The sequence below is a fragment of the Poecilia reticulata genome, linkage group LG17, assembly GCF_000633615.1.
Source record: "Poecilia reticulata strain Guanapo linkage group LG17, Guppy_female_1.0+MT, whole genome shotgun sequence".
Lineage (NCBI taxonomy): Eukaryota > Metazoa > Chordata > Actinopteri > Cyprinodontiformes > Poeciliidae > Poecilia > Poecilia reticulata.
The window spans coordinates 22,930,035-22,956,988 of NC_024347.1; the positions used below are offsets into that span (position 1 = coordinate 22,930,035).

Consider the following 26,954-nt stretch of genomic DNA (forward strand, 5'->3'; position numbering starts at 1 on the left):
TATATATATAAACAAGATTAACAATAATAAAAAATACATCAGAATTATAAATGGCGTACTCCCAATGGCCCAGTAGTAGTAATATTGCTTAATATCCCCCTCTGCCCATGCTGTCTGTGGTGATAAAGAGTCACTCACATCGGCATACCAGATGCTTGAAACTGAAACTGTAACCCACAACTTGATTATTTTGTTAACTAATAATAATCAAAGTCATAATCATTTACTGAACACTGAAACTTTCTGTCAGTTTGACATAAAAGTAAAATATAAATAGAAAAAGGAACATTCTCCACAACCACTCAAAAAAAAACTCCCAACAATTTACTTGTTGATAGACATGTAATTTGTTTTTCAATGTGCCAGTATAGCCTAATTAAAATAGGTGTGACAAAAGCATTTTTTTATTTATTTTTTATCAATATAACATAATTTTATAGGGAATGCAGGAGAGCCTCATACAACTGATGGAATACTGCGTTTCTGGATGTTTGGTTGACCAGAATTTACTATTGCCTCACTAATTTTCTGAAAACAGATACGGGAGAGAGATACAAAACAACTCTGCTTTCTCTGTCTAATTTTACTGTTCTCTGCCAATTCAAGATTGCGGAAGCTTCTAAAGGTTTATGAAAGCTCAAAAAAAAAAATCCTAACCTCTAAAACACCTGGGATGAGATGTGTGCTCCGTCACGTTCTCTCTTTGTCCCAGGAGGGAGTACATCCCAGAAACACTTTGGCAAGGGATGACAGAAAGAAAGAGACTGGTGGGAGGTGCATGTAGACTGTAGAAAGAGAGGGGGTAAAGGGACATTCCTTCGAGGTGACACATCCTGTAGGTGGGACCTTTTGTGTCACCGCGGTGACGGAAAGGCGAGCCAGCTATTCTCATTACCCCGTTACCTATGTGTGCTTTCAGCTCGGCGTATGTGTGAGAAATAATACATTTGAAAAAATGAAGAAAGAGGGAGTTAGCGAGGCCAAAATCAGGGGCGTGTCAGACCGTGTGTGACAGTTTTCATGTGTGCACTTTCACAAGGTGCAGCTTGGAGGATGCTGTGTGGAAAATAGCAATAGATCACTGTCAAGAATTTTGCTGACAAAATTGGGTTAATTGTAATTACCCTCAGGAGAAGTCTACCTCTCTGAATATTTGTTTTTGCATGAGATTGTTTAAAGGGTAAGTTTCCAACAGCAGCATGATGTATGGAGGGAAAACTTTCTATCCTCCAGCTCTTAATGCTTTAGGGAGGAAACGATACACATTGGGGAAAAGACTGAAGTTATTTTTGTCTTGTCAATAGGAGGATATTTGGCCCGCCCCCGTGGCTATCCTCATCATGTGAGGAGAGGCGTCTGAGCAGCATGTTTGCTTATCTTTCAAACTATTGTTTTCATGTGATCGTTTATGTAACGAAGCTCACAGGGCATGAATGAATATGAGCGACGTAAATATCCCTACCATGAATGTAATTACCTGTTAAAGGTCAGACGCCTCAGAAATAATTGTTTAGATTCCCAAGGAGTGAAAAACATGTATTTATCTTGGCGGAGGCAGTGTAGGATGGAGGATATTTACTCTGACCTGCCAGCACTGGTGAGAAGACTAAATGTCTTCCAGGTCAGGTGAGCTCAGGTGACCTTACTTTGCTTTATTTTAGACCATAACGAAAGATCTTTTTTTTCCTCAGAAGAATTTTTAAGTAAATGTATATTTTGATGCCGCATAATAATTTCACACTATAGATAAAAGTTTGAAAAAAAAAATCCAAAGTTTTATTTGAAAACTTATATTGAGTGATTAAAATAATTCACCTTGATAAAATACGTATTTTTTATACGCGATGTTGCATGTGCTACGATACATTTGTGCAAACCCCTTTAGTCAGTGGAATCATATTTTCCTGTCATTTGATAAGTTTGGAGCATTCAGACAGAGATCTTATGACATTTGCTGCACTTGCTTACATGTGAGTGGACTTTTCCCCGTCTGCAGAAACTGCATGTGCTTTATGTAAACCATTTCACAGTAGGAGGACAGCAGCAGGTGCAGGCGGCTCTTAAGATAATCAAAATAAATTACATTACAGAGAATATCAGTTATCTTTACAGCGTCCTGATCGATACAATTCTGACCACTCAGAGAAAATAACATTTTCATAATTTAAGCTAAAATATTTTACAAGAAATATCCTATTTGTAGAGTTCTCCTGATTTTAGATTAGCAAACAAAAATGGAGATTTTCTCTGTCCAGGTGACGCTGCTGCTTGAGGAAAACGTTGCTCCTCAGAATGTCCTCAGAACGCTGAAATGTGGTCTTTCTTGCTGTTCTTAATAGCTGAGAAAAATATGTGTTTATGTTATGCCATATTTATAGCCCATTGAAACAGGACGTCTTTGATTACTGATTTAAGTTTAGTAAAAAATCTGATTAATTCATAAATCTGAGGAACATTATGGTCCTGCAATAAAAGAAGAATCAATTTTACCATGGATGGCAATAGTTGTAGAGGATACTGTATGTACTTAAAAAAAATACAGCTTAAGAGTTATTATGTTTATTTAGATTTAGAAGCTTTTTCTAACCATACGGTAAATAACAGAGCAAACACATGAAGTCAATTTGTCCGTTTTTGTGTCTTCCACAGCTGCTGAAACGAGAGAGCCTTCAGGAGCTCCTCAGGGTGGCCTCCTCTCTGTTCCAAGCTGGGGGTCCGTCCTCCTTCACCCAGCTGATGTCCGGGGTGTCCAGCCTGTTCTGCGGATACCCAGAGGGAGGGGGCTCCAGGGTGCTGTCCTTCAACTGGTACGAAGACAACAACTACAAGGTGTTCCTGGGGGTGAACGGCAGCAAAAATCACAACTATGTCTATGACGACGCCACTAGTAAGTAAAGAAGTCATGAACGATTTTTTAATTAAACTCCTTTTATCAACAGGCGGATCACATCCATTATGTTGCTGTGTGAAAAGATCAGTTTTCAGGAAACTTTTCTGTGCTCTTTCTTCCATATAAAATGCTACTATTTTCTCAAATTCGATTCGAGGAAACAGACAAGTTCAGCTCAAGGAGAATTCAGTGGATATTTCAAGGCGTATTATTACTGCAAGTCTGTTTCAAAGAAATGCACTTGCACATTTTTATAGTGCTGCAAGCACCCAGGTTAATTCTTGCCTATCAAAACGTGAAGATTAAGCTGAAAGAGCATTCTTGGAAAAAGCACACATTGATCCATTTATTAGCCGGGTTTCTTTTCCTCTTTGGTTTCCATGTTTCAAAAAGTCATGCATGACAAGAAAGGGCTGGAACTAAACGGAGAGTTTGAAAAGCTCCTGTCACAAAGAAATGCATAGCAACGTGTCCATCTCTTAGTCAACTTGAACCATCTCACTTCCTTCCATATAAAATGTAAAGAAAGGCTCCTACTGAGAAGCCGCAAATATCATTGAGTTTAATGGGACTTCACGTCACAGAGGAACAGACATACACAAAATACATGATTGCAGAAGTGTACTTGCATCTGGCCCATTTTACATTAATACCCCTAAATAAAATCCAGTATACCCGATTGCCTCCAGAGGTCACCAATGAGGGAATAGTGTCCATTTATGCGTAATTCAATCTTTATAAATTCAGCTGCTTTGTGGATGACTCAAAGGATTATTTCTTTTTTTGTTTATTTTGAGATAACATTCATGACAAAACACCATCCTGAAGAGTAAACAACACAACGCACAAGTCAGGGGGAATAAAGGGAATAAATATGAGATGACATTAGAAGAACCTCAGAGGTTGAAACTGTGGTGGAGATTCACCTTCCAGCAGGACGATGACCCTAAACATGCAGTGAGATCTGCAACGCAATGGTTCAGATAAGAAAAAATGTGCAGCAAAAACAAAACAAAAGAAAAAAATCTTGATTACAATCTGCATCAAATCTGATGGAGCTTGACCTGTTTCACAAAGAAGAATGGGGAACAACTGCAGCCTCTGGAGGAGCAAAGCTGATACAGACTTAAAGCAAATCACTAAAGGTCAAAGGTGGTTCAGGGTAGCTGAATACGTATGCTAGGCACAAACTGTTTTCAAAATACATTTCTTTCACTTCATAATTATGAACTACTTTAAGTCTCAATACATTGAGGCTTGTAGTTTTAACATGACAAAATGCGAAAAGGTTTAGCAAGTGATTATTTAGATTATTTTGTGTCTGCATAGGACATTCAGGTTGAGTTGAAGGAGTTCAGGGTTGCAGCAGAAGTGTCAATAATACTTTTTTTTCACACTTTAACCAACTGTATTTTATTAGTAATTTTCTTCTTGGGAGAAGTATTTCCCACCCCCCCCAACATTCCTTCTTCTTCTCTGAGCATCTTGGCCTTTTCTCTGCCCACAGCTCCGTTTTGTAATTCCCTGATGCAGACCCTGGAGTCCAACCCCGTCACAAAGATTGTGTGGAATTCAGTCAAGCCCCTGCTGATGGGAAAGATCCTGTACACGCCCGACTCCCCGGCCGTCCGACAGATATTAAAGAGCGTAAGAGAGTCCACCTCCAGCCTGACCCTTCGCCTCTTTTATTTCCTCTACACACCCTTTCTCTCTTTTTTCAGTGTTTTTTTCTCTAACACTCTTAATGTCTTTCTACTCGCTCAACCCCCAACTCAAACTGACCTGAATCTGAATGTAAAGGATAGGTGGGGAAAGTCTACAGGGGGAGACAGGGGAAGAGGAAAATCAGATTAATAAACTGAATGTGTGGGTGGAGGAGGTAAATAGATCTGTCTCTGCCATTGCTTTTTGCACAGAACACATCAATATCAAGCAACTGTTACAGGAAGCTAGTTTGTCTTTCTCGCTTAGTTCGCCATGTTGTGTAAATTAAAACTGTTTTTTTTTTCTTTTTTAGATCCTTTCTAGGTTTTAACGGTACCTTGTGATGTTATCCACACAAATAACAAAGAGCTTTAGTAGCAGAAATTTTATGAATTAGGGCTTTGCAGTTTGTCAAGACCAAGATTATAAATAAATTAAAGTTTATATCAAATAGAGGCTATAGTTTACTTTGGTTTGGTTGTTTCTACAGCTTCTAAGTGACTATTATAGTGACTGTTTTATTGTCAGTGAAGATCATGTACAGTTTTTGTTATTTTTCCTGTTTTAATTACAATTGTGACACACTTTGCAATCTCTATATATTGAAATGTGCTAAGTAAAGAAATGCAATAAAGTTTTCTTACTTACTTACATATTAGCACAAACAGCTCTGTGATCCTTTGCCAGAAAACTCTCCTTGGGTCCACAAAGTTTCATAACGTCAGTGTTAATGCGCTTCTCTGGCTACCAAATTGAGTTTTTTAAACCAGCAAACCTCATGTTCTTATTTGTTACAAACACAACCAACTGCGGCCCTTTATTTAAATTTCCGTGATGTAAAAACAACTTGTAAAGCTTGAACCAGACAGCATGACCTCGCCTGACATCCAGAGGTACAAACAACAAAAGTCAGATTATGTGGTTTTACTGCAACTGTTACTTATGCTACAGAGCCTCACAAAAGAATTATACTCCATGAACTTAACATTTTGGCATTTTAACATTTTGCACTAACTAGGGCTGGTCTTCACATTAAATCCTGTTAACATGACTGTATCAAGAAAACATAAATAAAAATAAAAAAGTTAAAGAAAAGCAAAGCTCTGTTGTTCCAAATCTAGAACTCATCTTGGTGTGTATTTTTAACAAATGATAGACATGTTTTAGTTTTAGTTCTAATTTGACTTGTTTCTTTTTGGATCCAGGCTAACACAACATTTGAGGAGCTGGAGAGGCTCCAGAACATGGCCAAGGCCTGGGAGGAGGTGGGACCTCAGCTCTGGGCTTTCTTCAACAACAGCGTCCAGATGAACATGATCAGGGTACGGAGACAGTCATTCTGATCACAACTTTCACTGCACATGTCAAACAATAAGTGCCAAAAGGTGAAGTAGAAGTAGAGGTCATTTGGTGGAAAACATTTTTGATATACACAGAAAAAAATCCCTTAAAAGTTTCTTCAACCCGGTGCCACATGTGCTACATGAGCCAGATGTTTTAGAACTAATTAATGACCCTCTATTATTCTGTTTGTTCTCAGGATACCCTGAGGAACCCGACAGTGATGCACTTCATGGACGACAGTCTGGTGGAAAGCGCGTTTTCAACTAGAGACATTCTCAACTTTCTGCACAACGGACCAGAGACGGACAGGGAGGAGGGGATGCCAAACTTGGACTGGCGGAATATTTTTAACGTTGCTGACCAAATCATACGCATGTTCAACCAATACGGAGAGGTAAGGAGCCCCGTTGCTGCGGCTGGGATTTGTGCAAATAACTCCTATTCGCCTGTACAAGCAGAAGTCAGTCAGGGCTGCTCCTTCAGGTTGCAGCAAGGCCTTTTCAGACAGATGGAGCCACTTATCACAGCTCTATAGGTTCTCTCCTGTCCGTCACTCTGAAAGGTGGAGAGAACAAGTGTGCTGTCGCCTCCTTCCGTCGCCTCCATTGTGAGCCGGTGATAAAGTAGAGGGTAGGTGGGAATGAGTCACCCTCCTCAGGAGCTCAGACGTGGTTCAGTGTACAGCTCAGCATTGAAACTAACCCCCTGTTCTTCTTCAGAAAGTGGACAAATCACTCCATCTATCCTCCTTTCCTCACTCACTCCATCCCTCTCTTGTGGGATTTAAAAGGAGCCCAGGGTTGTGGTTTTAGAGAGAGTCCTATCTTTGCAGGAATCTAAATCTGTCTTTTGTCGCAGCACTCAGAGCCAGGACCCTTCAGAGTCCTGCAAACAAACCAGGCAATTTAGCCAATTAGATACAGCTGTCAGCTAGCACTGGTGCATTGGGCGGCTGTGGCAGCTAACGTCAAGTCCCCTCACTCTGTCAGGAGTGGATGTTTCTCGCACTACAACTCCACTGGAACATGTGTATCACTGAGGGCCTTTCTCCTACATCTATCTTTGAGTGGGCATTGATGTACTCCCATGAAGATGAATAGAAACCAGGGCCAGTAATCCAGATGGAGACTTTAGACATTTCATATGCAGAAGGTTCTGTATGGGCTGTAGACAAAATCTTCATGTGACAAACATGCATGTTTTATGTTGTACCTGTGAAGGAACGGTGCATGGAGTAAAAGTTGCGTAAATATGTGCTGTAATGAATATGTCTGGGTTCAGTTTATTTATCTTCATATTTATCTTTGCATAATACATACAGAATGTGCAACAAACGTCTTTACTCTAAAGAAAAAGTGTTTCTAAAAAAAATACCCCGCTGCCAGGAGAGCTCCCAGTAAAGTTCAAACAGTAAATAACTTCCCCACAGTTTTGTCACTTTATATCTGCAAAGAAATATGATAAATAAGATAAATATGTATCTTAGTTATCTTATCTTATCTTAGTCTATTATTATTATTATTATTATTATTATTATTATTATTATTATTTTTATTTTTTATTTTTCAAATTATGGGCTGAACAGTACTTTGTGACACGTTCAAAGGCTGTGATATTATTTTATAACCTTAGCAACACTTTAAATTTTAGACCTGGCCTGTTTGCTGTTTCCTTCCTCATAATGTGGGTTTATTTAATGCGATAAAAACACAAACATGTGGATCTATTTGATAAATTAGATAAAGACAGATCATTGCAACAGATATTATTTGAAAACCAATATTTTCAGAATGGCCCTGGTTGCACTTTATACACATTCACACCGCACTTTTCAGATTTAAAGATCATGAATAATTTCTATTCCATTTCAGCCCCATAAGAATTAGCCTTTGTGTTCTTTGATTCTTGTATTAGCCTTTGATTCTTGTATTTGGTGTTAAATTAATTAGAAGTTAAATGAAGCAATGAAAAAAATCACTGGATCCTAAAGGTTTCCAAGATAAAAAATCAAACCCACCATTGTGAAAAAATAATATTTTAGCACATTAGCAGGAAAGACTCTAGATTTCATTCTCCAAGAAAAAACAAACAAACAAACAAACAAACAAACAAACAAACAAACAAACAAACAAACAAACAAACAAATATTCATCTTTAGGTGCAGCCAAGTCAAGAATGATCTCTATCAGACAACAATATAAAACCTCAAAGTCATCAAGTATGATGTTTTAATAAAGATAAATATCAAGAACGTAGATCAAAAACAGAAATACAAGCAAAAATAAACAAATAAGGAACACAATATTACCCAAAGGTTGAGAGATTCTTTGGAGAAGAAAAAAAACCCCATCATGATCATTTGAACCAGAATGTGGGGGAAAAGGGCCAAGAAGATGAGGAAAGAAAAGTAAATCATGCCACGCAATTTGTCAAACACAGAGGAGGTCGTGTACAACTGCCAGTAAAAGTAGGTCACTGGTGTTTATCGATGGGCTGATTGCTGGAAGAACAAGCAGCTTCAATTCTGTCAAATGCTACAAAACCTGTTTAATGTCAGTTAGTCTTTGACCTCAGGGGGAATAATCCTTTAGAAACGTCATATATGTGTGTTGTCTGATTTAATAACCGTGCCTCTCAGAATGGAAATTTTCCTATGTAAAAAAAAAATATTACCATGACTCTGGTAAGCAAATCTTTTATTCTCCACTTTGGCCTTTTCATTCTAGGAGAGGAGAAGTGGATTTCATTCCTCTGTTTTATTCTAACTGCAGTTCAATAGAGGAACACATTTTTATTGCAGCGTTCGATACGTTTCGCTGGACAAAAAAAAAAAACAAAACAAAAAATAAAGCAAGAAGAAACAAAATGCTATGTCTGAAAGATTTACTGCTGTTATCTGAACAATAGCTTCCCAGTTTGACAACACCAAATCCATAGCTGTCTTCCCAACTATGTGTGTGTCTGCAGTGTGTCAGCCTGGATAAGTTTGTGGCTTACACGGATGAGTCCCAGATGATCCATCAGGCTCTGTACCTGCTGGAGGAGAACAAGTTCTGGGCAGGTGTGGTTTTCCTGGACATGTATCCCTGGACCACAAGCGTTCCTCGACACGTCCAATACAAGATCCGCATGGACATAGACGCAGTGGAGAGGACCAACAAGATTAAAGACAGGTCTGTAAAGCTTCTGTAGACATGGTGTACCTAAAATGTATAACTTCTAATTGTTGTGTTTATGCATTTATTATTAAAATGAGATTATGATATAGCTCCTTTTATACTTACTTAAATGTTGAGGGAAATCCGTACTTAGCCATGTACTTTGTGCAACCACCTTTTGCCAGATCTCTACAGAGTCCTGGATCCTTCTATTTACTCTCATCTCTTCCCTGATTTTCATGACAGACTTCATGATACCATAACATTGACCCACAGCATCACTGATCCTCCACCGCACCCGAACACTTCATCTTTTGGCTCACACCAGACAATGTGAAGAGTTTTAGTTAAAGCACAAAAATCATTAGAAAATCAAGAAGTTTTCTGGTGGTGGAAACATACAAGTATTTTTCCTGCCTTGCCTCCTTTTACTAAATAAAAGTTTTCAGACACAAGATGAACTTAAACAAGTCAGGGATGAATAATAAAAATCAATTACATTTGTTTGTAGAAATTTGAGGGTTGCCAGTATGTGTTGTACCTATGATTCTGCTAACAGCAAGATTTTCGGGGGTTTGTGGCTAAAAGTAATAGTTGGATTTTCCTGATTATTTTTTAGTATTTTTTTGCAATTTAGATCAATTTATTTTCAAACTTCTTATAAATCTTTACCAGTGTTTTGTATAGATGAAGTGTCTTGTAAATCAGATTCATTGTTTTACTAACTGATATAAACATATCCAATGATTTTTGTGTGAGTTTACTGATTTTCTTAAAAGTCATTTATATTGAGGTAAGTGATCCACAGACAATCCTGATATTAAACAGCAGAGAACTGACATGACTTCAGGTTCAGCCTTGCAGCATCAGACTCATCCAGTCCCTTGGCCTTTTGTTGCTTTTCCTACTGTTGCCACCACATCAATGAACCATTTCATATATACTTGTCACATTCTCGCTGAGAGGGAAAATCCTCACCAGCTGCCTTTATTGCGTCTCACAAACTTTGTTGGTGGTTCACATTAACTCATTACGCATCCTTTAATCCTCCCCACGTGCTGCACTTATACGCATTTCTGTTTTGTTTGAGCTCCCATTTATAGGCAGACAGTAACATCCCCCCGTGAACAGGAGCGCAAGCACTTTGAGCTGTTTACAGCTCACCAGCGGGCCGTAATGGACCCAGTGGGAGTCCGGCCTCTATGCAATTGAATAATCAGATTGTAACAGAGCTCTGTCTCACAGTTATCCGCTTATCAAGGGGATGCACATGTGTCGTATGTGGCTCTAGAGGCTTTTGGATGTTCTTTGAGTTGCAAATGTTTGAATGAAATCAATGCTTGGGATTTTTTCATTAATCAAATATCCATCAGAAATCAAAGGAACCTTCTTAACCTCCTGTTTAATTCAGTTGATGTAAAAATATATGTCGTAGGTACTGGGATCCCGGCCCCAGAGCGGACCCCATGGAGGACCAGAGGTACCTGTGGGGTGGCTTTGCGTACCTGCAGGACATGATCGAACATGGGATCATCAAGCTTCACACCGGAAATGACTGGCCACTGGGGGTTTACGTTCAGCAGATGCCATATCCTTGCTACGTCGATGACCTGTGAGTTGACCTATCAGCGCTCTAGCTATACTGTAATAAAGATATGAAAACAGGTTTCCTGAAGTACTGAGGATTAATTCCTTCACATAGATCATATCTAAGAGTTAAATACTTTAGGTAAGACAAGTGAATTGTAAGCGATCTTCAGTGATCCAGCTGATTAAATAAACCAGTTAAACCATTTAAAAAAAAAATGTCAACACACGGGTAAAAGTGTTTTCAAGTTTCCTTCTGATACTCCGTTCCATCTAGATAAATAATCCCTTCTGCGGTTTTGTTTTTGGTAACTTTCTGTCACTTTTTTTTTTTGTCTCTTTCTATTCTGCTGTTTAGCAAATTCAGATCATTTTGTTAGTCCTAACTGACCTGAAATTGAAAAGGCTTAGTCAAATTCATTGTCAAAAAATAAAAGTAGGAGAAAAAAAGTTATGTTTTAACACAGTGTATGTAAACATCTGGTTTATGCTGCATATTCCGATTATAAAATGTTTTCTGACCACAGTCCAGGTAGTTCTGTTATTCTTTTGTGCGTCTAATTATAAATATTTTTTAATATCTTGCTTCATTAAACGTTTTAGTGTATTGAACAATTCCTGTGAACGTTTGCTTTTCTTAAAGCATCATAAGATGTTTGTTGTTGTGGAGAGACAACATCATCTCAGATAGATGGATCTTGATATAATTTTTCCTGCCTCACTTGTTCTGCAGCTTCATGATCACATTGAACCGCTGCTTCCCCATGTTCATGGTCTTGGCCTGGATCTATTCAGTGTCCATGACTGTGAAGAGCATCGTCTTGGAGAAGGAGCTGCGCCTCAAAGAGACCCTCAAAGCCATGGGGGTCAACAACGGGGTCATTTGGTACACATGGTTCATCGACAGTTTCATCATCATGACTGCAAGCACGGCGCTGCTGACAGCCATCATAATGGTGAGAGGACAGTCGGTGAAAAGTGGAAATTTCATTTGTTTATAAAGAGTTCTTTTCTTAAAGGGAGTAATGCTGCCCTCTTGTGGGCAGTATTAGAGTGAAATATGTTTAAAAGAGGTGGGTTTTTTTCTTGCAGGGCGGAAAGGTGCTGAATTATAGCGACCCACTCCTTGTCTTCTTCTTCCTGCTGATTTTCACTGTGACCACCATCATGCAGTGTTTCCTGATGAGTGTGTTTTTCAACAAAGCCAACCTGGCTGCTGCCTGCAGTGGAATCATCTACTTCACCCTCTACCTGCCTCACATCCTGTGTTTTGCGTGGCAGGACCGCATCACCAGGAACATGAAATTGGTGGCAGTATGTTTGGTTATTATTCTTGAGACTGTTTTTTTTATTTTATTTAAGGTGTTTTGCAAACTCAAGAGAGCATAGAAGGTATTTCTAAACCATTCCGTCCTTCCTTTGGCTGACTATGAACACACATCTCATGGCTAAATGCTTTCAGACACACCTGCAAGAACAGAAATAAAGATAATTTATGCTGTTTGGTTTAAATGTGTCAAACCCATTCCTGTAGGATCAATAGGCATTTTAGTTTCACTTCTGAATTAGTGTTGTTTGTGGATCCTGTTTGCTTTCCTAGAGCTTGCTCTCTCCGGTGGCTTTTGGCTTTGGGACAGAGTACCTTTCACGGTATGAAGAGCAAGGTTTGGGTCTGCAGTGGAACAACATTCAGACCAGCCCATTAGAGAAAGACACTTACTCCTTCCTCACCTCCATCCTCATGATGGTGTTTGATGCCGTCCTCTATGGATTCCTGGCCTGGTATCTGGACAACGTCTTCCCAGGTCAGAGTCCTATTACTAAGCACTGCACCGTAACAAACTTATTTGGCTTTTATCCAATTGAGTATTACAGCAAAAATGTTTTGCTTTACAGGACAGTATGGCATCGGTCGACCGTTCTACTTCCCTCTCCAACCCTCCTATTGGCAGAAACCTGCACCGTCGTATCAAGAACAAGAAACGACCGATCAAGGTTGGTCTCCTGTGGAAAATCTGTTTGAGGCAGTAGAGCTGTGCTACTTTTCTTTAAAATAATGAAGGACCTATTATTTGATCTAGCAGGTCATATTTACTCTATGTAAATATTTTTTTACAACACCTTTATTTTTTTACTCTATTTTTTTCTAAGAGCATAGCTCTTAGAAAAAAATAAAAAAAACTTAGAACTTATTCCCATTCTGTCACATTTAGATTTCAATGTATTTTCTTAAGATGTTATGTGGTAGAGTAACATAAAGTAGCGCAGCAAGATGAATAAGATTAAAAGCTCCTGTTGCTCGAAATATTTTTTACAAAGTAGTATCTAATTAGATCACTTTTGCAAGGATGCACACATACAGAAATACATGGTGTTTCCCAAAAACTGTTAATATAATTTATTATATAATGTAAAATAATGTAAATGCAAGTACAATGCTGTCATTATATTTCAGAGCCAGAAAGTCATTATTCAGGGACCTTTACTGGAGTTCATCTTTCACAACCAGATTCCAAGAAACCGGAAGCAGAGAACCAGGAGCTGGACGTTGAGAGCAGAGGCACGCCTGAGACTTATACCTGCAATGGCTCAGCCAGCAAGAAAACCTGCAAGCACCAAAGTAAGAGAGACCGCCTGGAGAGAGAAAGGGAGCTGCTGAAACAACAACAGGAAAATCCAGTCCAGGAGGAGGAGGACCCGAATGCTGGGAGTGAAGGTGAGAAATAAAAACCCCAAAGAGGAATMAGACTTCTGTTGGAGAACTCTCTGAAGCCATCTAGTGGAGAGAAAGGGGAACTGCACAACAGCGTTAAGGTGAAATGAGACTTACAAAGGAGAATAATTTGAATGATGTTTTATGATTACATATTATTTCAGTGAAGATAAAGGTTTCTTTTTCTCTAGGAAACTAAAATAAGGAAACTTTAGCTGATCTGAAACTGAATTTCTTCCCAAGAGATGAATCAAATGATGCTCTGATTATTTCCAATGCAGTTTTGTAAATACTTTCATCTTTTTTTCCTCCATACAGGTCCGGTGTTCTTTGAGCAGGATCCCCTGGGCCTGGTGTTGGGGGTGCAGATCCAGGATCTGGTCAAGGTGTACGACGGCAGCTCTCGTCCAGCCGTGAACTGCCTCAGCATCTGTTTCTACGAAGGGCAGATCACGTCCTTCCTGGGGCACAACGGGGCTGGAAAAACAACAACACTGTAAGCAGAAAAGAAACTGAGCACATTTTCAATCAGATATGGAAAACTAATACATAGACTGATCAAAATATCATGAGAATTTATCAGACTTATAAAAATCCATTCTTTCTTCCTCTCTTATTCAGTTTTTAAGGAAGTTATCAACTCCCACCTGCCTCTGTATAGGATTAATATGGAAATCTTTATTCTTTTCAGGTCCATTCTTACTGGTCTCTATCCTCCCACATCCGGCACAGCCTACGTCTATGGAAGAGACATTAAGACAGACATAGACATCATCCGTACATCTATGGGCATGTGCCCTCAATACAACATCCTCTTCAATCAGTGAGTTGGATCATTTGCATTTCATTGCAAAAATTATTCATACTCTGAACTTTTTTTTTCCTGCAACAGATCTCCTGTATATTTCATGATTTTGTCTTATAGACCAACACAAAGTAGTGCATTATTGTGAACTGGGAGGAATATGATGAATGATTATCAAGATTGGTTGCACATTGTTTATTCTACATGCATAAAGCTGCACAAGAAACTTTTGATCGTGATTGTTCTTTACAAACGACTAATAGTTCTTGAAGACTTACCCAGTTTAAACCATTCCTGCAACATTTTATTCTATTCTTTTCTCAAAATGATGGATTCCTGCGGCCATGTTGGTGTTCCAGTCTCACGGTGGAGGAGCATATCCTGTTCTACTCGCTGCTGAAGGGCCGGACTCCAGCGGAGGCTCAGGCCGAGGTGGAGAACATGCTGTTGGACCTTGGTCTGCCTCACAAGCGAGACGAAGAGGCTCAGAACCTTTCAGGTCTGACACTTGTGATGTTTATGGGTCAGAAAAGGACAGAGAAGGTCAATTTATTTGCTCCCTCTCGTTACTATGTGTTTCTGCACTTTACAGGCGGTATGCAAAGGAAGCTGTCTGTTGCCATGGCATTTGTTGGAGGATCCAAGGTTGTCATTCTGGACGAGCCCACCTCGGGAGTGGACCCGTACTCCAGAAGATCTATTTGGGATCTCCTGCTGAAATATAGATCAGGTGAAAATCACTGATTCAAATAGCACTTTACAAATGTTGGCCAAGATTTTATCACTCAAGACATTTTCTAAAGCTCAAACTGAATTTAAAGAATGAAACAAACTTTTTTGGCATTTTCCAAACACTCTCTAATTTGGTAGTGAACTTTTGAAACTGTAAAACTATCATTCAAAGCTGTTGAAGGAAAGAATGAAAGTAGAATTAAAACTATTTATATTTATATTTCTGTTACGTTTTTAACAGAGTGAGCAGAAATGTTTGTCACCTTAGTGAAAGTTTGGTCCTTGTGCAGGCCGCACTGTGATTCTGTCTACACATCACATGGATGAGGCCGACTTGCTGAGTGACCGAATCGCCATCATCTCCAAAGGACAGCTTTACTGCTGCGGATCCCCACTTTTCCTCAAAAACTGCTTTGGAGTCGGCTTTTATCTAACACTCGTACGCCGCATGAAGGACATCAGGAAGCGGGAGGTGAGCAGCGCCTGCAGACGAAGAACAGCGTTTCCTCCTCTTCTGTCAGGATATATGCATTTGTTGTTGAAAGCGCCTGTGTCTTTCCGTGTTTCTGTCAGAATGAATGCGACTGTGCCTCAGACTGCTCGTGTTCCTGCTCCATCTGCACCAAATACAAAGATCAGTCTCAGAATCAGCACCAGCAGCTAGACAGAGTTCTGGAGGGTAAGAGTTCATGTTCTCTATCAGCCTTTCATTTACATGCTCACAAGCAACACTTCCTGCAGAAGTGGCATTTGCAGTCAAGTCTGTTCTTATTTGTTGTGATGGACATTATCGTGCTATTCTTTGCTGTAACTTGTCTGTGCTGTTAGAGAAAAGCTGTTAAGCAAAATAAGCTGAAGGTATTAATGTAACTGGAAATTACAACAATTATATTTTTGAAATGTATACATTGTTTTCAAAACAATTCACGGATAAACCAATCCCAGGGTTCTTAGAGAGAGAAAGACCCAACCGCTTGCTCCTCCTGTATCTTCTGCCAAAAAACTATAGATTTTGGGTGAAACAAAACTTTGCGTTTGTAAGAGCATTAGCTTTCAGTTGATTTTATAACATTAAAAGCAAAGGTGACGGGATTATTATGAAGCCTAAAGTGACCAATCGGGTCCCCGCAAAGACTGCAACCACTGAACCACACCTTTACTGCAGGAGCTCAAACTTACACACGCGATACGTCTCAGAGAGACAATGTTTTTGCTCATTGTTGGCTCTTCTATGCTTAAAAAAAATCTAACTCTAACTGTTTGTATCACATTTGATATGCATATTTTCAAGTTTTCCCCAAAATAACATTTAGTGATATGTTATTTGTTGAAGTATTCTATAAAAAAATCAGTTTATAAAACAACATATATTTTTAATATCACCTCCTATAACCAAAGCAGTCTTACTTCTGGCATAAGTGACGCCCTGGGCGATCCCCTCCTGCTGCTGCTCCCCAAGCTACTAAAATACTACCTGAAATTAAATGACGAGAAGTCTCAGGCGAAGTACATTACCGAGTTTCCCTTTTCTCAAGTTAGGGTGGGAGGCAACTACTCAACAAGCAGGGGTGCCGACTTTAGAACAGAACTAACAGAGAAGTTCTAGTTTTTTATCTGGAGCTCATGTGTCTGCCCTTTCTCATGCCGCCCTGGGCCACTGTCCATATGGCTCATATCCAAAATCATGTCTGAACTAAACAACTGACTTTAATTTCCATGGATAATAAACAGCCATTTTGGATTCTTGAAAAAAAAGCTAAGTTCTACTTGTGATATTTAGTCCTCCACTAGAGGGCGGAATATCTTGGATGTGTGTAATTTGGTTTTATGATGTTACAACTTCCCCACATTTGTCCCAGCAGTAATCTTAGATCCTTTAACAGTTTTGAACATGAAGACAGGTTAATAAAGGTAAAATCAGACCTCTTGCATTTTTTATGAAATTTTGCTGGTTTAATTCAGATTAATGTGTTTTCTGTATGGAGAGACATAGCACTATAAACCAATATTCACATAAACTATAAACATATTCAAACCAAATGACAAGAACCTCTTCTGCCCACAAAAGAGTGGTATCTATTCAGGTAACAATGTCCTCTAATGCCTCTCTTGTACACTCAGAGGCACATAAAAATCGAAATCGGCCTTTGAAAAAAGCAAACATTAACACATTTTCCCCTTATTTTTCACTCCTATCAGAAGCAATTTGTGAGTAATGGTGCTAACAGGATCTTTTCACAATTTCCATCACTGCATCTCTGCTGTAAATCCTAAAACAGGCTGGAACAGCTCACATTATTTACAGACATTAATAATTTAGTAGCTATATTGACACAAAAGCCTTTTTGCTCCTCATCTGCCTAAGGAGATGCTGTTTGAGATGCTACACCACACAGCTGCTCCAGCACAGGTTCTCTCTCTTGAATAATAGTGTTTGTTTTTTGTTGTGTTTTGCTTTTCAAGCAGTTTTTCTTCTTTTGTTCTTGTTTCAGCTTCTGCTGCTTCGGGAAAACTTTTCTAAAAGAAAAGTCCCCAAATCTGTAACTTTTCTGTCTCTTTCCCAGGGGACATCGACTGCATCACCAGTCTGATCCACCATCACGTTCCGGAGGCAAAGCTCATTGAGACCATCGGACAGGAGTTGACCTATTTGCTCCCTAATAAAGGGTTCAAACATCGAGCCTATGCCAGCCTGTTTAGAGAGCTGGAGGAAACTCTTGCTGACATGGGTCTGAGCAGCTTTGGAATTTCTGATACATCCTTAGAGGAGGTAGGGAAATTGGCAGTTGAGGATTAATATCATTGATAAATGTGAATTTTTGGCCTAAAATGCTTGACATTTATCATAAAATCCAGGCTACTGAGCGAACCTGAACTTCGCGTTAGCTCTCAGGTTCAGTCCCAAGGTGGTTCAGCAAAGTTTGCCACCTTGTAGGTGACAAAATCCCCTCAAAGTGGTGTCTTAGTGCAGCTGAGATGCCTGCTGATGCTTTTTTGAAACATACCAAAGACTGATTTTGAAGCACATTAATGCCATCTGGTGGCCAGCATGTGAACTACCTCCAGTTTTAATTTTACAGTATTCAATTGAATTTAACTTGTGTCATGGACCATTGCATGTGCTGTGTTCAAATGAAAATATCTTACATAAGTTAGAATCCCTTAGCAGAAAAAAACATTGTCATTTTCTAAAATTGTCAATAGATTTAGGATGTAAGAAGTTAAGGTTGTGCTAACTTGTGCACCACCTCAATCCTCCACCCATACACCTACAGTCCCCCTCCACAAACCAGATCTATTTTATGTTAATAAAAGGTTATACATAACTCAAAAATAAGGAATTTAGACAATCTCCAGCATCCATCAAAAGTAAAGCCCAGCATTTTAAAATAATTTAAAAAACAACTTAAAGTTTCCCTCTTAATTTCCAGAACTACGCTGCTCTGTTACAAACTGGACCAGAATCACCAAGATTGGATTTAATGCTTGTAAACAAAACCTCTCTAGAGACTTGTCATCACTTCACTTGAAAATTCAAGGCAGTAGGCAGCCCAAGCCTCCAGAAAGCTTATACAACCCTCACACTGCCAACTAGCTGACCGGCAGAGAAACCAGCTCCCTTCCCAGCTTTATACTTTCCTCTTCAAGGTCAGAGGAGAATCATTTGTTTCCCCCCATCTGGAGAAATCTAACACCATCAAAAAACAATGGGAGAAAGAATCTCTGACAAACCTTGCTGGACTAAACAGTTTATTTTTTTGTGTAAAATGTACATTATCTCGCATTTTATAAATGGCTTAATTTGGCCAGATTTTCTTAAATGAAAGAAACTTGTACTTTCAAGTTTCACCATAGTTTTGACAGCAGTGGGTAAAATTGTCTATATTTGTTTTTTGTGATATATAATTCAATTCAATTCAATTCATTTTATTAGACCGACACCTTGCACTCTTATGACCATCACTTGAAACCTTAAACAAATATCTTGGACTCTACTTTAGTTTAGCCATGAATTTCCTGCTTATCCACCTAAAGTAGCAGGAATGTTGGCAAATTTTTTTTTTACATATCATTGTAGATTTATATTTAAATACTTATTAAAATAACTGACTAGAATGTTTTGAGCGTTAAAGGATGATCTTTTTCCCTTTCCAGATATTTCTAAAGGTCACAGCAGATGGAGAAGCAGCAAATAATGCCACCACTGCTGGTAAATGCCACCACTGATATTCTGCTTGACCTTTTCCTGGAATTAAATTCCAGACCCATTTGTCTGTTTCTCCAACATGTTCTTAATCCTTCCACCGCACCTGCATGTGTAATGTTGATGTAAACGTGCTTATTGTAGTCGAACTATGCAGGTGTGAGCTAAACTGTAGCCACATCACTTTTGTAAAACGTGCATCTGTTATGTTTCATAACCCTGTAGTTTGTGTTTGTTTGCCTCACCTCTAGAACAGTGGATGTTGCAAGGAAGACAAAATGGCAACAAAGTTGGCGTAGGCCAAGAGGAAGGTCAGGGAAAAAGGAGCATTTGGACAGAGCTTCAATAAAAATGCAGTTACTCCCCTCTTCCTCCCATAGAACCTGCTGGACCTGGGTTATGTAAATGCCATGTTTTATTATTAGTACAATCTTGCATTTCTAATTTGAGGGAATTCCTAAAAAGGTCTTCCATTAAATTGAATAATTATAAAAACAAATTTTCCACAAAACAACCCAGTTCTAAGGGGTTCAGTTAGCAGCTGCTGTTCATTACATGCTCTTTCTTTTCCTGCTGCATAAGCTTTCAAAGCTTAGCAAAGCATCACTTAATCTAGAGATGCAAACATTAAGATCAGAATTTAAGCTAATATTAATATATTAATATTAATACTCATCTTTTGTTTTCTTGTTTATAATAGAGAATAACGGTGTAAATGGGATTACCTCTGACAACAGTGCAGGGAAGGGATCCAGACAGGTGAAGGGCTTTTCACTGATCCTGAAGCATTTCCACGCGTTGCTGGTGAAGAGATTCCATCACGCTACGAGAAGCAGAAAAGACTTCCTGGCACAGGTACTGCTGGGCGAAGTGAACATGGAGATCCACTGATTAAAATGGGTGTTATTTTTCTGAGTTTCACATTATTTTAGCAGACATAATCTGCATCCAGAGGGAAGACATTGATATCTATATTTATAATGCCATTAGATTCTGATCCTTATTTAAACATGTGACTGTGGTTTCAGATTGTGCTTCCCGCCACTTTCGTCCTTATTTCTCTGATCTTCACGCTGATTGTCCCTCCATTTGGAGAATATCCCAGCCTAACTCTGACGCCCTGGATGTACGGACAGCAGTTTACCTTCTTCAGGTCAGACAATAATGCAAAACATACTGTGAAGCGTTTTACCAAAGTATTCATTTGCTTGTAACTTTTTTTTTTAAATTTATTATTATTTTTTTTTTACATTTTGTCAAGTTAGAACCATAAACTTCAGTTCCAGGCTTTTAGGATTTTATTTGGTAAACCTACACTGGGTAGTGAATCGTTCTGAAGTGAAAGGATAACAATAAATGACTTTCAAAATCATTTACGAATAAAAATGTGGAAGTGTAGCCTGCATTTATATCCAACATAGCTGAGTCAATACTTAGAAGAATCTAATTTAGCAATTGCAATTACATCTGCAAGTCTTTTTGGGGTGTGTCTCTATGAAGTTTGGAATTTGTGGTTTTTGTTTTCCAGGAGGACCAAAGGTTCAGTTTTGGTGTCATTTTATTGAAGCATCTTCTTCCAGATGTTTGCTGTGCCCCTTCCATAACTTGTGACAGATTGCAAACAGGATTTCTGATGGCTTTGACTTTTCTTGTTCCCAGTATTCTATGCAGGCTGTTTATGATGTGCAATAATAATAATGGTTGTGGATCTCTGCAGCTTTTCTAGAGTTACCTTTGGCTTCCTGGATTCTTCCCTAAAAGATTGAAACCCATGCATAATTTCCCCCCATATTTCATAGTTACGCACCACTTTATGTTCGTTTATGTAAAAAAAAAAATCCAAATTAAACACTGTGAAGTTTTGAGTAGTGTCACAAGTACTATTCAAAGCCACTGGATCATCCGAGTCTCATTAACAGTAATCTTATCTTTTTTTCTTTAACGTTTCCCTCTGTTTTTAGCAACGAGCGTCCGTTTGACCCCAGAATGAAGCACTTCACAGATCGCTTGTTAAGCATGCCGGGCCTTGGCACACGATGCATGCAAAGAGAGCAGTCAGAGTGAGTATCAAGGCAATGTGCAGGTTGAAAAATATCCTGCTTGTTTCACTACCAACTCTATCCTTTTATACGTATTTCAGTGTCAAATAATCTTCTGTTTGCATTAAAAATGTGTGCAGAAATAACAATTCTAAACCTGCCTTGAATAAGTCTGGGAGGCTGTGCCAAAAGCCATGAGAAATACTCTAAATCATAAACTAAATTAACGTTAGCACAACTGTAGCACAGATCATTATGTGTCCTCCCTGTCTCTGTTTTATCAAGGACGATGTGCAACACCAGTGTCTCAGACTGGGAGCAACCTGGCGTCTCCCCTGTGGTCCACAACATATTACAGAGTCCTGAGTGGAACCAGCGCAACCCGTCGCCTTCCTGCCAGTGCAGCACCAGCAAGAAGCTGACCATGATGCCCATCTGCCCTGCTGGGGCGGGAGGCTTGCCCCCTCGGCAGCGGGTGGAGGCCACGGGAGACGTCATGCTGGATCTGACCGACCGGAACATCACTGACTATCTGGTGAAAACCTACCCCAGTCTCATCAGAACCAGGCAGGTTGGACTGGAACAGCAGAGAATTATCCTAAAAAAAAAAAATGCAAAGGAGTTGTTTTACCTCTCTCTCTCTTTTTTATTTTTTTATTTTACCTTTACTAACGCTTTTTCTTCTTTATCATTATTTTGCAGCTTGAAGAGCAAATACTGGGTGAATGAACAAAGGTACCTGCATTTCTAGTCTCACTCTGTGTCTAGAAGTGGGAGTTTCTCTCTTTTAATTCCAGGTTTGAATCTTTTCTGCCATCAGGTATGGAGGCCTCTCTGTAGGAGGTCAACTTCCCGTCCTAGACGTGGATCCTAGAGATATCCAGAACGTTTTCCGCCAGCTGGGACGGATGCTCAACATAACGGGGGTAATGCTCTCATTGCTTTCACCTCTACATTAGACAGTAATCCATCCAGTCGGCTCATTCTGAGCTCCCTTGTTCACAGGGTCATTACTCCAGACTTGCCCTGAGGGAGATCGGTACGTTCTTACACTTCATGGAGAGCGAGTTCAATGTGAAGGTAAGTTTTATGAAGAAAGCTTACCTGCACTCGACGTATAAATATTTCTGTTTGGATGTGTTGTATTGCCTCTACAATCCTCTGTCAGGTGTGGTATAATAACAAAGGCTGGCACGCCATGGTGGCCTTCATGAATGTGGCCAACAATGCCATTCTGCGAGCCTTCCTCCCTTCGTTCGCCAAACCTGTGGAGTATGGGATCACCGCCATCAATCACCCTCTGAATCTCACCAAAGAGCAGCTTTCTGAAGTCACTGTGTGAGCAAAGCTGCGCCTTTGTGTTTATTTTTTGTTTTGAAGGATTAGAATTGCTAAGCCTGAAACACTGTGTTTGGTTTTTGTATCTGCTTTGTAGCAAGTTTTGAATCACAATTTCTCAAAAGCAGTCTGAGTACGCTGTGGGATCAAAAATTACCAGCGTTAGTAAAGATGCGTAAAAAGTGTTAATGTAAATAGAATTTGAATTGCCATGGAATAATCCAACACTGAAAACGATAAAGAATCTGGTTGCTTTTATTCAGTCACTGCATTCCAGAATCTCATAGAAACAAAAATCCAACCCAGACCAGAGCTGTGATTTCATTTTGCTCCTTTCTTCCTGCAGGTTGACCACTTCTGTGGACGCCGTTGTGGCGATCTGTGTCATTTTCGCCATGTCCTTCATCCCCGCCAGCTTCGTCCTCTACCTCATTCAGGAGCGAGTGACCAAAGCCAAACACCTGCAGTTCGTCAGTGGAGTGAGTCCTTGTGTGTACTGGGTGGCCAACTTCTTCTGGGACATGGTGAGTAAGATCGGGCTCCGTAAATGTGTGTGTGTTTTTTTATGAATACTGTTTTAATTAGAGAGTTCCAGATTGAAAAAGAAGTTCTTAAAATATATTGTGATGGTATGAGTTTTATATAATCCTTAGTTTGTTGTTTATTTGCAGTTTTTTGTTGCAGATGTTGCTTTATAATCTCATTGTTTGTTTCTCTCTCAGATGAACTACTTCCTCAGCACTGTAATGGTGGTTGGCATTTTCATGGCATTTGATAAAAAGTGCTACACGTCACCAACCAACCTCCCGGCATTAATAGCTCTTCTTCTTTTTTATGGGTAAGCTGCTGATTTTTTTTTATGTAGTTTAATTAAATATAACATAAATGTTTAAAGCATTTTGAAGTAAAGTGCAAATTGTGTTTCTGGAAGAGAKAGKTTGGAGAAATCCAGCCCTTCTCATCCATATTTATAAATTTATATAGAGAAATTTAACGCCTGAGAGATTAAAAACAACTAATTTCAACAGATTTCTTTTTTTTCCTTTTCAAATGTGTTTAGATGTGTTGCCCATCACAGTAATGGAAAAAATTATTAAACAGTGTGGCAGGAAAAAAATGCAAACACAAGGCAGCCGAAAAGGCAGACAAGAAAAAAGTGATCTATCTACCCAAAGTTGATCTCAGATAAAAGTAGTAATGATAAAGTCTCTATGTCAAAATTGACTTCATAAAGGGAAGATTTATACAAAATATATTTGGCAGGGAAAAGAAAGTCAGGAGAAATGTAGTAGTTAAGAGACCTAAAAAAACACCCAATATGGAGGAATTCAAAAAAGCAAAGTCTGTAATTAAAGAAAGTTAATGTTAAAGATGCAGGAGGATCATTTGCATAGAAAAGTCATTGATATAGAAAACTTTATTTGTCTGACAMCAAAAGTTAGCAGGATCTGTGAACATCAACATATTCTACTGACAGATTACACATAAAATAAAAAGTATGATGTAAAAAAAAGTTTTTCTTGCCTAAAAGATGATTATGCTCACAAACACCAGGCATGGTAGTGGCTTTCATTTGGTTATTTGGGTTTTGGTCAAACTATTAACTGTTGCCATGGCATGAATTGTGTTTTGTGCTAACCTGTGAGGTGTGAGCTGTTCCTGTTCTTTAATCCAAGATTCCCGTTGCTTCATGGGGCAAATTGGTGTTTCTCACACAGAGAAACACTAATTTGAAGAGGAGAAATCTGCCATCTTTGCCTGTTTACTTCAGTGCAGCTCACCCACACTTCCTGCATAGATGATCCTTGTTGCTGATTTTGTGTGTTGTTACAAAGGGGTCGCACATCTGTTGAGCATTTTATGGCTCTAAAACATGACATTTGCCTTTTAAACATGCTATTTTCATAATTCTCAGTCTCTCCTTTCAGGTGGTCAGTGACACCCATGATGTACCCCATGTCCTACGCATTTAGTGTCCCAAGCACTGCGTACGTGTCTCTGTCCTGCATCAATCTGTTTATCGGCATCAACAGCAGCGCCATCACTTTCATCCTGGAACTCTTTGAAAACAATCGGGTAAGGTCACACGATAACCGAAATATGAACAAAAGGAAAAGCTTGTTAATGGTTTGACCTGAATTATTCCTAAAGTTCTGATCATTTTAAGGTGAGTGAGGAAGATTTACTGTGACAAAGCAAAATTTGCTGCATCTTCATTAAAGTTAAGGACTTAATGCGGGTAAGAAATAAAATTAATGAGTAAAAGTGGCGTACTTAGCAACAAGTTGCGGAAGAAATTTACAATTTAACTTAGAGCAGAGTCAAAAACTCAAAAACTTAATGTAATCAGATATTACATGAAGAAGCCAAAAACTATGGAACAAGAACCCACAGCTAGACCTSCAATGATGCATGTTTTGCATTTACAGTTCAGATCAGGTCACATCCCAGTTAACTGTGTAAGTGTTTGTTAGTTTTTAAGTAAGTTTTAAAAAGACGAGTTGCAATTGTTTAACACTCCTACTTTCCATATTTACCAAGAGGTGTCAATTTACTGTGGGCAAATCTATCTACCACAAACAATTTGATTCTTGAGTGAGTTTTTCAGTTATTACCAAACCACATGGGACTCATCCCACAAAACAATTTACTGCTTTATTTAAGTACAGAAATGAAAACTGTCATGTTGAGGTCTGTTTCTTCAGTGTATTATTTCACACAATAATATTAAGAGACCGTTTTGCGTGTGATTGTGGATCGTAAATAGATTATGCTATTATAAGGGAAACATTATAGATCAGTATCTGTCATGTCATCGCTGGGGGGAAAAAAATTGACTTGCAGCTAAAGAACTCGTTTATGCAAATTCCTCCTGTTTCTGTTTCGTACTGTTGCCCACGGCTGTAAGAGGCAAATTATTTCTCAAAACAAGCCGTGTTTTCTAAACGTCTGGATCCCCTCAGTTGCAAGTAACATAAATTGATTAATGCAAATGTGGACTAAAGTCTGCTGTGAGGCCTCGAGGGCAGACGAGTGTCTGACAAACCAGAAAGGAAAAAAATATCAAGAGGGGACAAGGAGATGCTAATTAAGATCGGACTCAAACTTGTATTAGCCTGCGTCAAAGAGGAAACGGTAGATTTCGGTGAATAATGTGGAAAACATTTTAATGAGGCCTAAACATTCAAGGTTGAGTGTGGAAGACTTTGTTATCATTTGAGGCAATATTTGACTCTGTCCGGACAAAGATATATGCAAACACCTGTTACTTAAATGAGTTTATAAAAAAAAAATTAAAAAAAAGGGGGAGTAGGGTAAAACCAAAGCTGGGTGAAGTTTGTAAATTGCACTCTCATTGTAATCTACTATAATAAAAACATAGACGCCATTCTCCAGCAGATGGTCGTCTCCTCTGAACATCTGCGCTCCATTTTTCTCACCGCAGATGAGTCATGAGAGATGCTCTCCAGGTGGACTGAGTCGTATTAATGTTTGTTGATATTTCTCAAAAAGTAGTCATAAAATTGTGCATTATAAAATTGCCATCATTCTTGCCAAGTTTGAAAAATTAGCTTCATTAAAAAAAACTTATTTTTCCACACAGAACCCCCCCCCCCCCAAAATGAGGACATTATTTAAAATGGGCACACACAAGACAAATCATTACTTGAGATTGTTTTTGTCTGTTTACAGATACAATTTTACAGCAAGTCCCAAGCATGGCATCATCATGCTGTGTTTTGCAGACAGTTTACAAATGGAGCATAAATATTAACTCGTATTTGTCGCAGAGCTCTGGTTTCTATGCCATCAGATGTATTTTCATACCGCTGCTGCTGGGACGTGTTCCTGTGTTTTCAGGCTCTGCTGACGTTTAACGAGTGGCTGAAGAAATTGCTGCTGGTGTTTCCTCACTTCTGCCTGGGGCGAGGACTGATAGACATGGCCATGAATCAGGCAGTAACTGATGTCTACGCCAGGTTTGGTAAGCGGCGCATGGTGCTTCACTTGTTAAAAGTGTTGACAAAGAATGTGCAAGAATATATTAAAAAGTTTAAAACTCGTCAAGTTTCCCCGTCACTCTGGATGAAGAGTTTCCTCACAGATTGATTCTGTCACCACCACGGTATTCTCGGGGTGACGCGCAGTCGTAGTTTTCACTTTTGTCCTGCAGGCCATCCTACCCGATAACTTTCTACTAAATGTTTTGCTGTGTCCTCTATATGGCTCCTCCCCTACTTCAAACATTACTTCTTGTGGTTTCTTTCAACAAGGCTTCATTTTTATTTTTCTGTTTGCTGTGTACGATGTTCGAAGCTTAGAATCTTTATCTGCTTCAAGCTTCTCCACAACTTTTACCCCTGATCTGTCTGCTTTGTTCCTTGGTTTTCATGATGCTGTATGCTCTCCAACAAAACTCTGAGTATCTCACAGGATTTT

At 39.1% G+C, this 26,954-nt stretch overlaps 1 protein-coding gene across 3 annotated transcripts in view; it reads left to right on the top strand.

Moving 5' to 3' along the window:
• Positions 1–26,954, top strand: part of LOC103479744 (retinal-specific ATP-binding cassette transporter-like) — a 46,039-nt gene that overhangs the window by 13,147 nt on the left and 5,938 nt on the right. For 2 of the 3 annotated variants that reach the window (XM_008434365.2, XM_008434364.2), the window contains exons 9-40: positions 2,650–2,887; positions 4,398–4,537; positions 5,800–5,916; positions 6,135–6,332; positions 8,906–9,111; positions 10,532–10,708; positions 11,417–11,639; positions 11,776–11,997; positions 12,284–12,488; positions 12,580–12,678; positions 13,193–13,399; positions 13,715–13,892; positions 14,088–14,219; positions 14,561–14,700; positions 14,794–14,931; positions 15,224–15,405; positions 15,507–15,612; positions 17,498–17,703; positions 19,089–19,143; positions 19,389–19,448; positions 19,838–19,992; positions 20,166–20,290; positions 21,099–21,197; positions 21,462–21,743; positions 21,879–21,911; positions 21,997–22,102; positions 22,182–22,256; positions 22,345–22,514; positions 22,861–23,038; positions 23,237–23,352; positions 24,443–24,590; positions 26,376–26,499. In XM_008434365.2, the coding sequence (XP_008432587.1) occupies positions 2,650–2,887; positions 4,398–4,537; positions 5,800–5,916; positions 6,135–6,332; positions 8,906–9,111; positions 10,532–10,708; positions 11,417–11,639; positions 11,776–11,997; positions 12,284–12,488; positions 12,580–12,678; positions 13,193–13,399; positions 13,715–13,892; positions 14,088–14,219; positions 14,561–14,700; positions 14,794–14,931; positions 15,224–15,405; positions 15,507–15,612; positions 17,498–17,703; positions 19,089–19,143; positions 19,389–19,448; positions 19,838–19,992; positions 20,166–20,290; positions 21,099–21,197; positions 21,462–21,743; positions 21,879–21,911; positions 21,997–22,102; positions 22,182–22,256; positions 22,345–22,514; positions 22,861–23,038; positions 23,237–23,352; positions 24,443–24,590; positions 26,376–26,499 (4,840 nt within the window). The remainder of the gene's footprint in view (positions 1–2,649; positions 2,888–4,397; positions 4,538–5,799; positions 5,917–6,134; positions 6,333–8,905; positions 9,112–10,531; positions 10,709–11,416; positions 11,640–11,775; positions 11,998–12,283; positions 12,489–12,579; positions 12,679–13,192; positions 13,400–13,714; positions 13,893–14,087; positions 14,220–14,560; positions 14,701–14,793; positions 14,932–15,223; positions 15,406–15,506; positions 15,613–17,497; positions 17,704–19,088; positions 19,144–19,388; positions 19,449–19,837; positions 19,993–20,165; positions 20,291–21,098; positions 21,198–21,461; positions 21,744–21,878; positions 21,912–21,996; positions 22,103–22,181; positions 22,257–22,344; positions 22,515–22,860; positions 23,039–23,236; positions 23,353–24,442; positions 24,591–26,375; positions 26,500–26,954) is intronic. The other variant, XM_008434366.2, reaches the window with a different exon arrangement.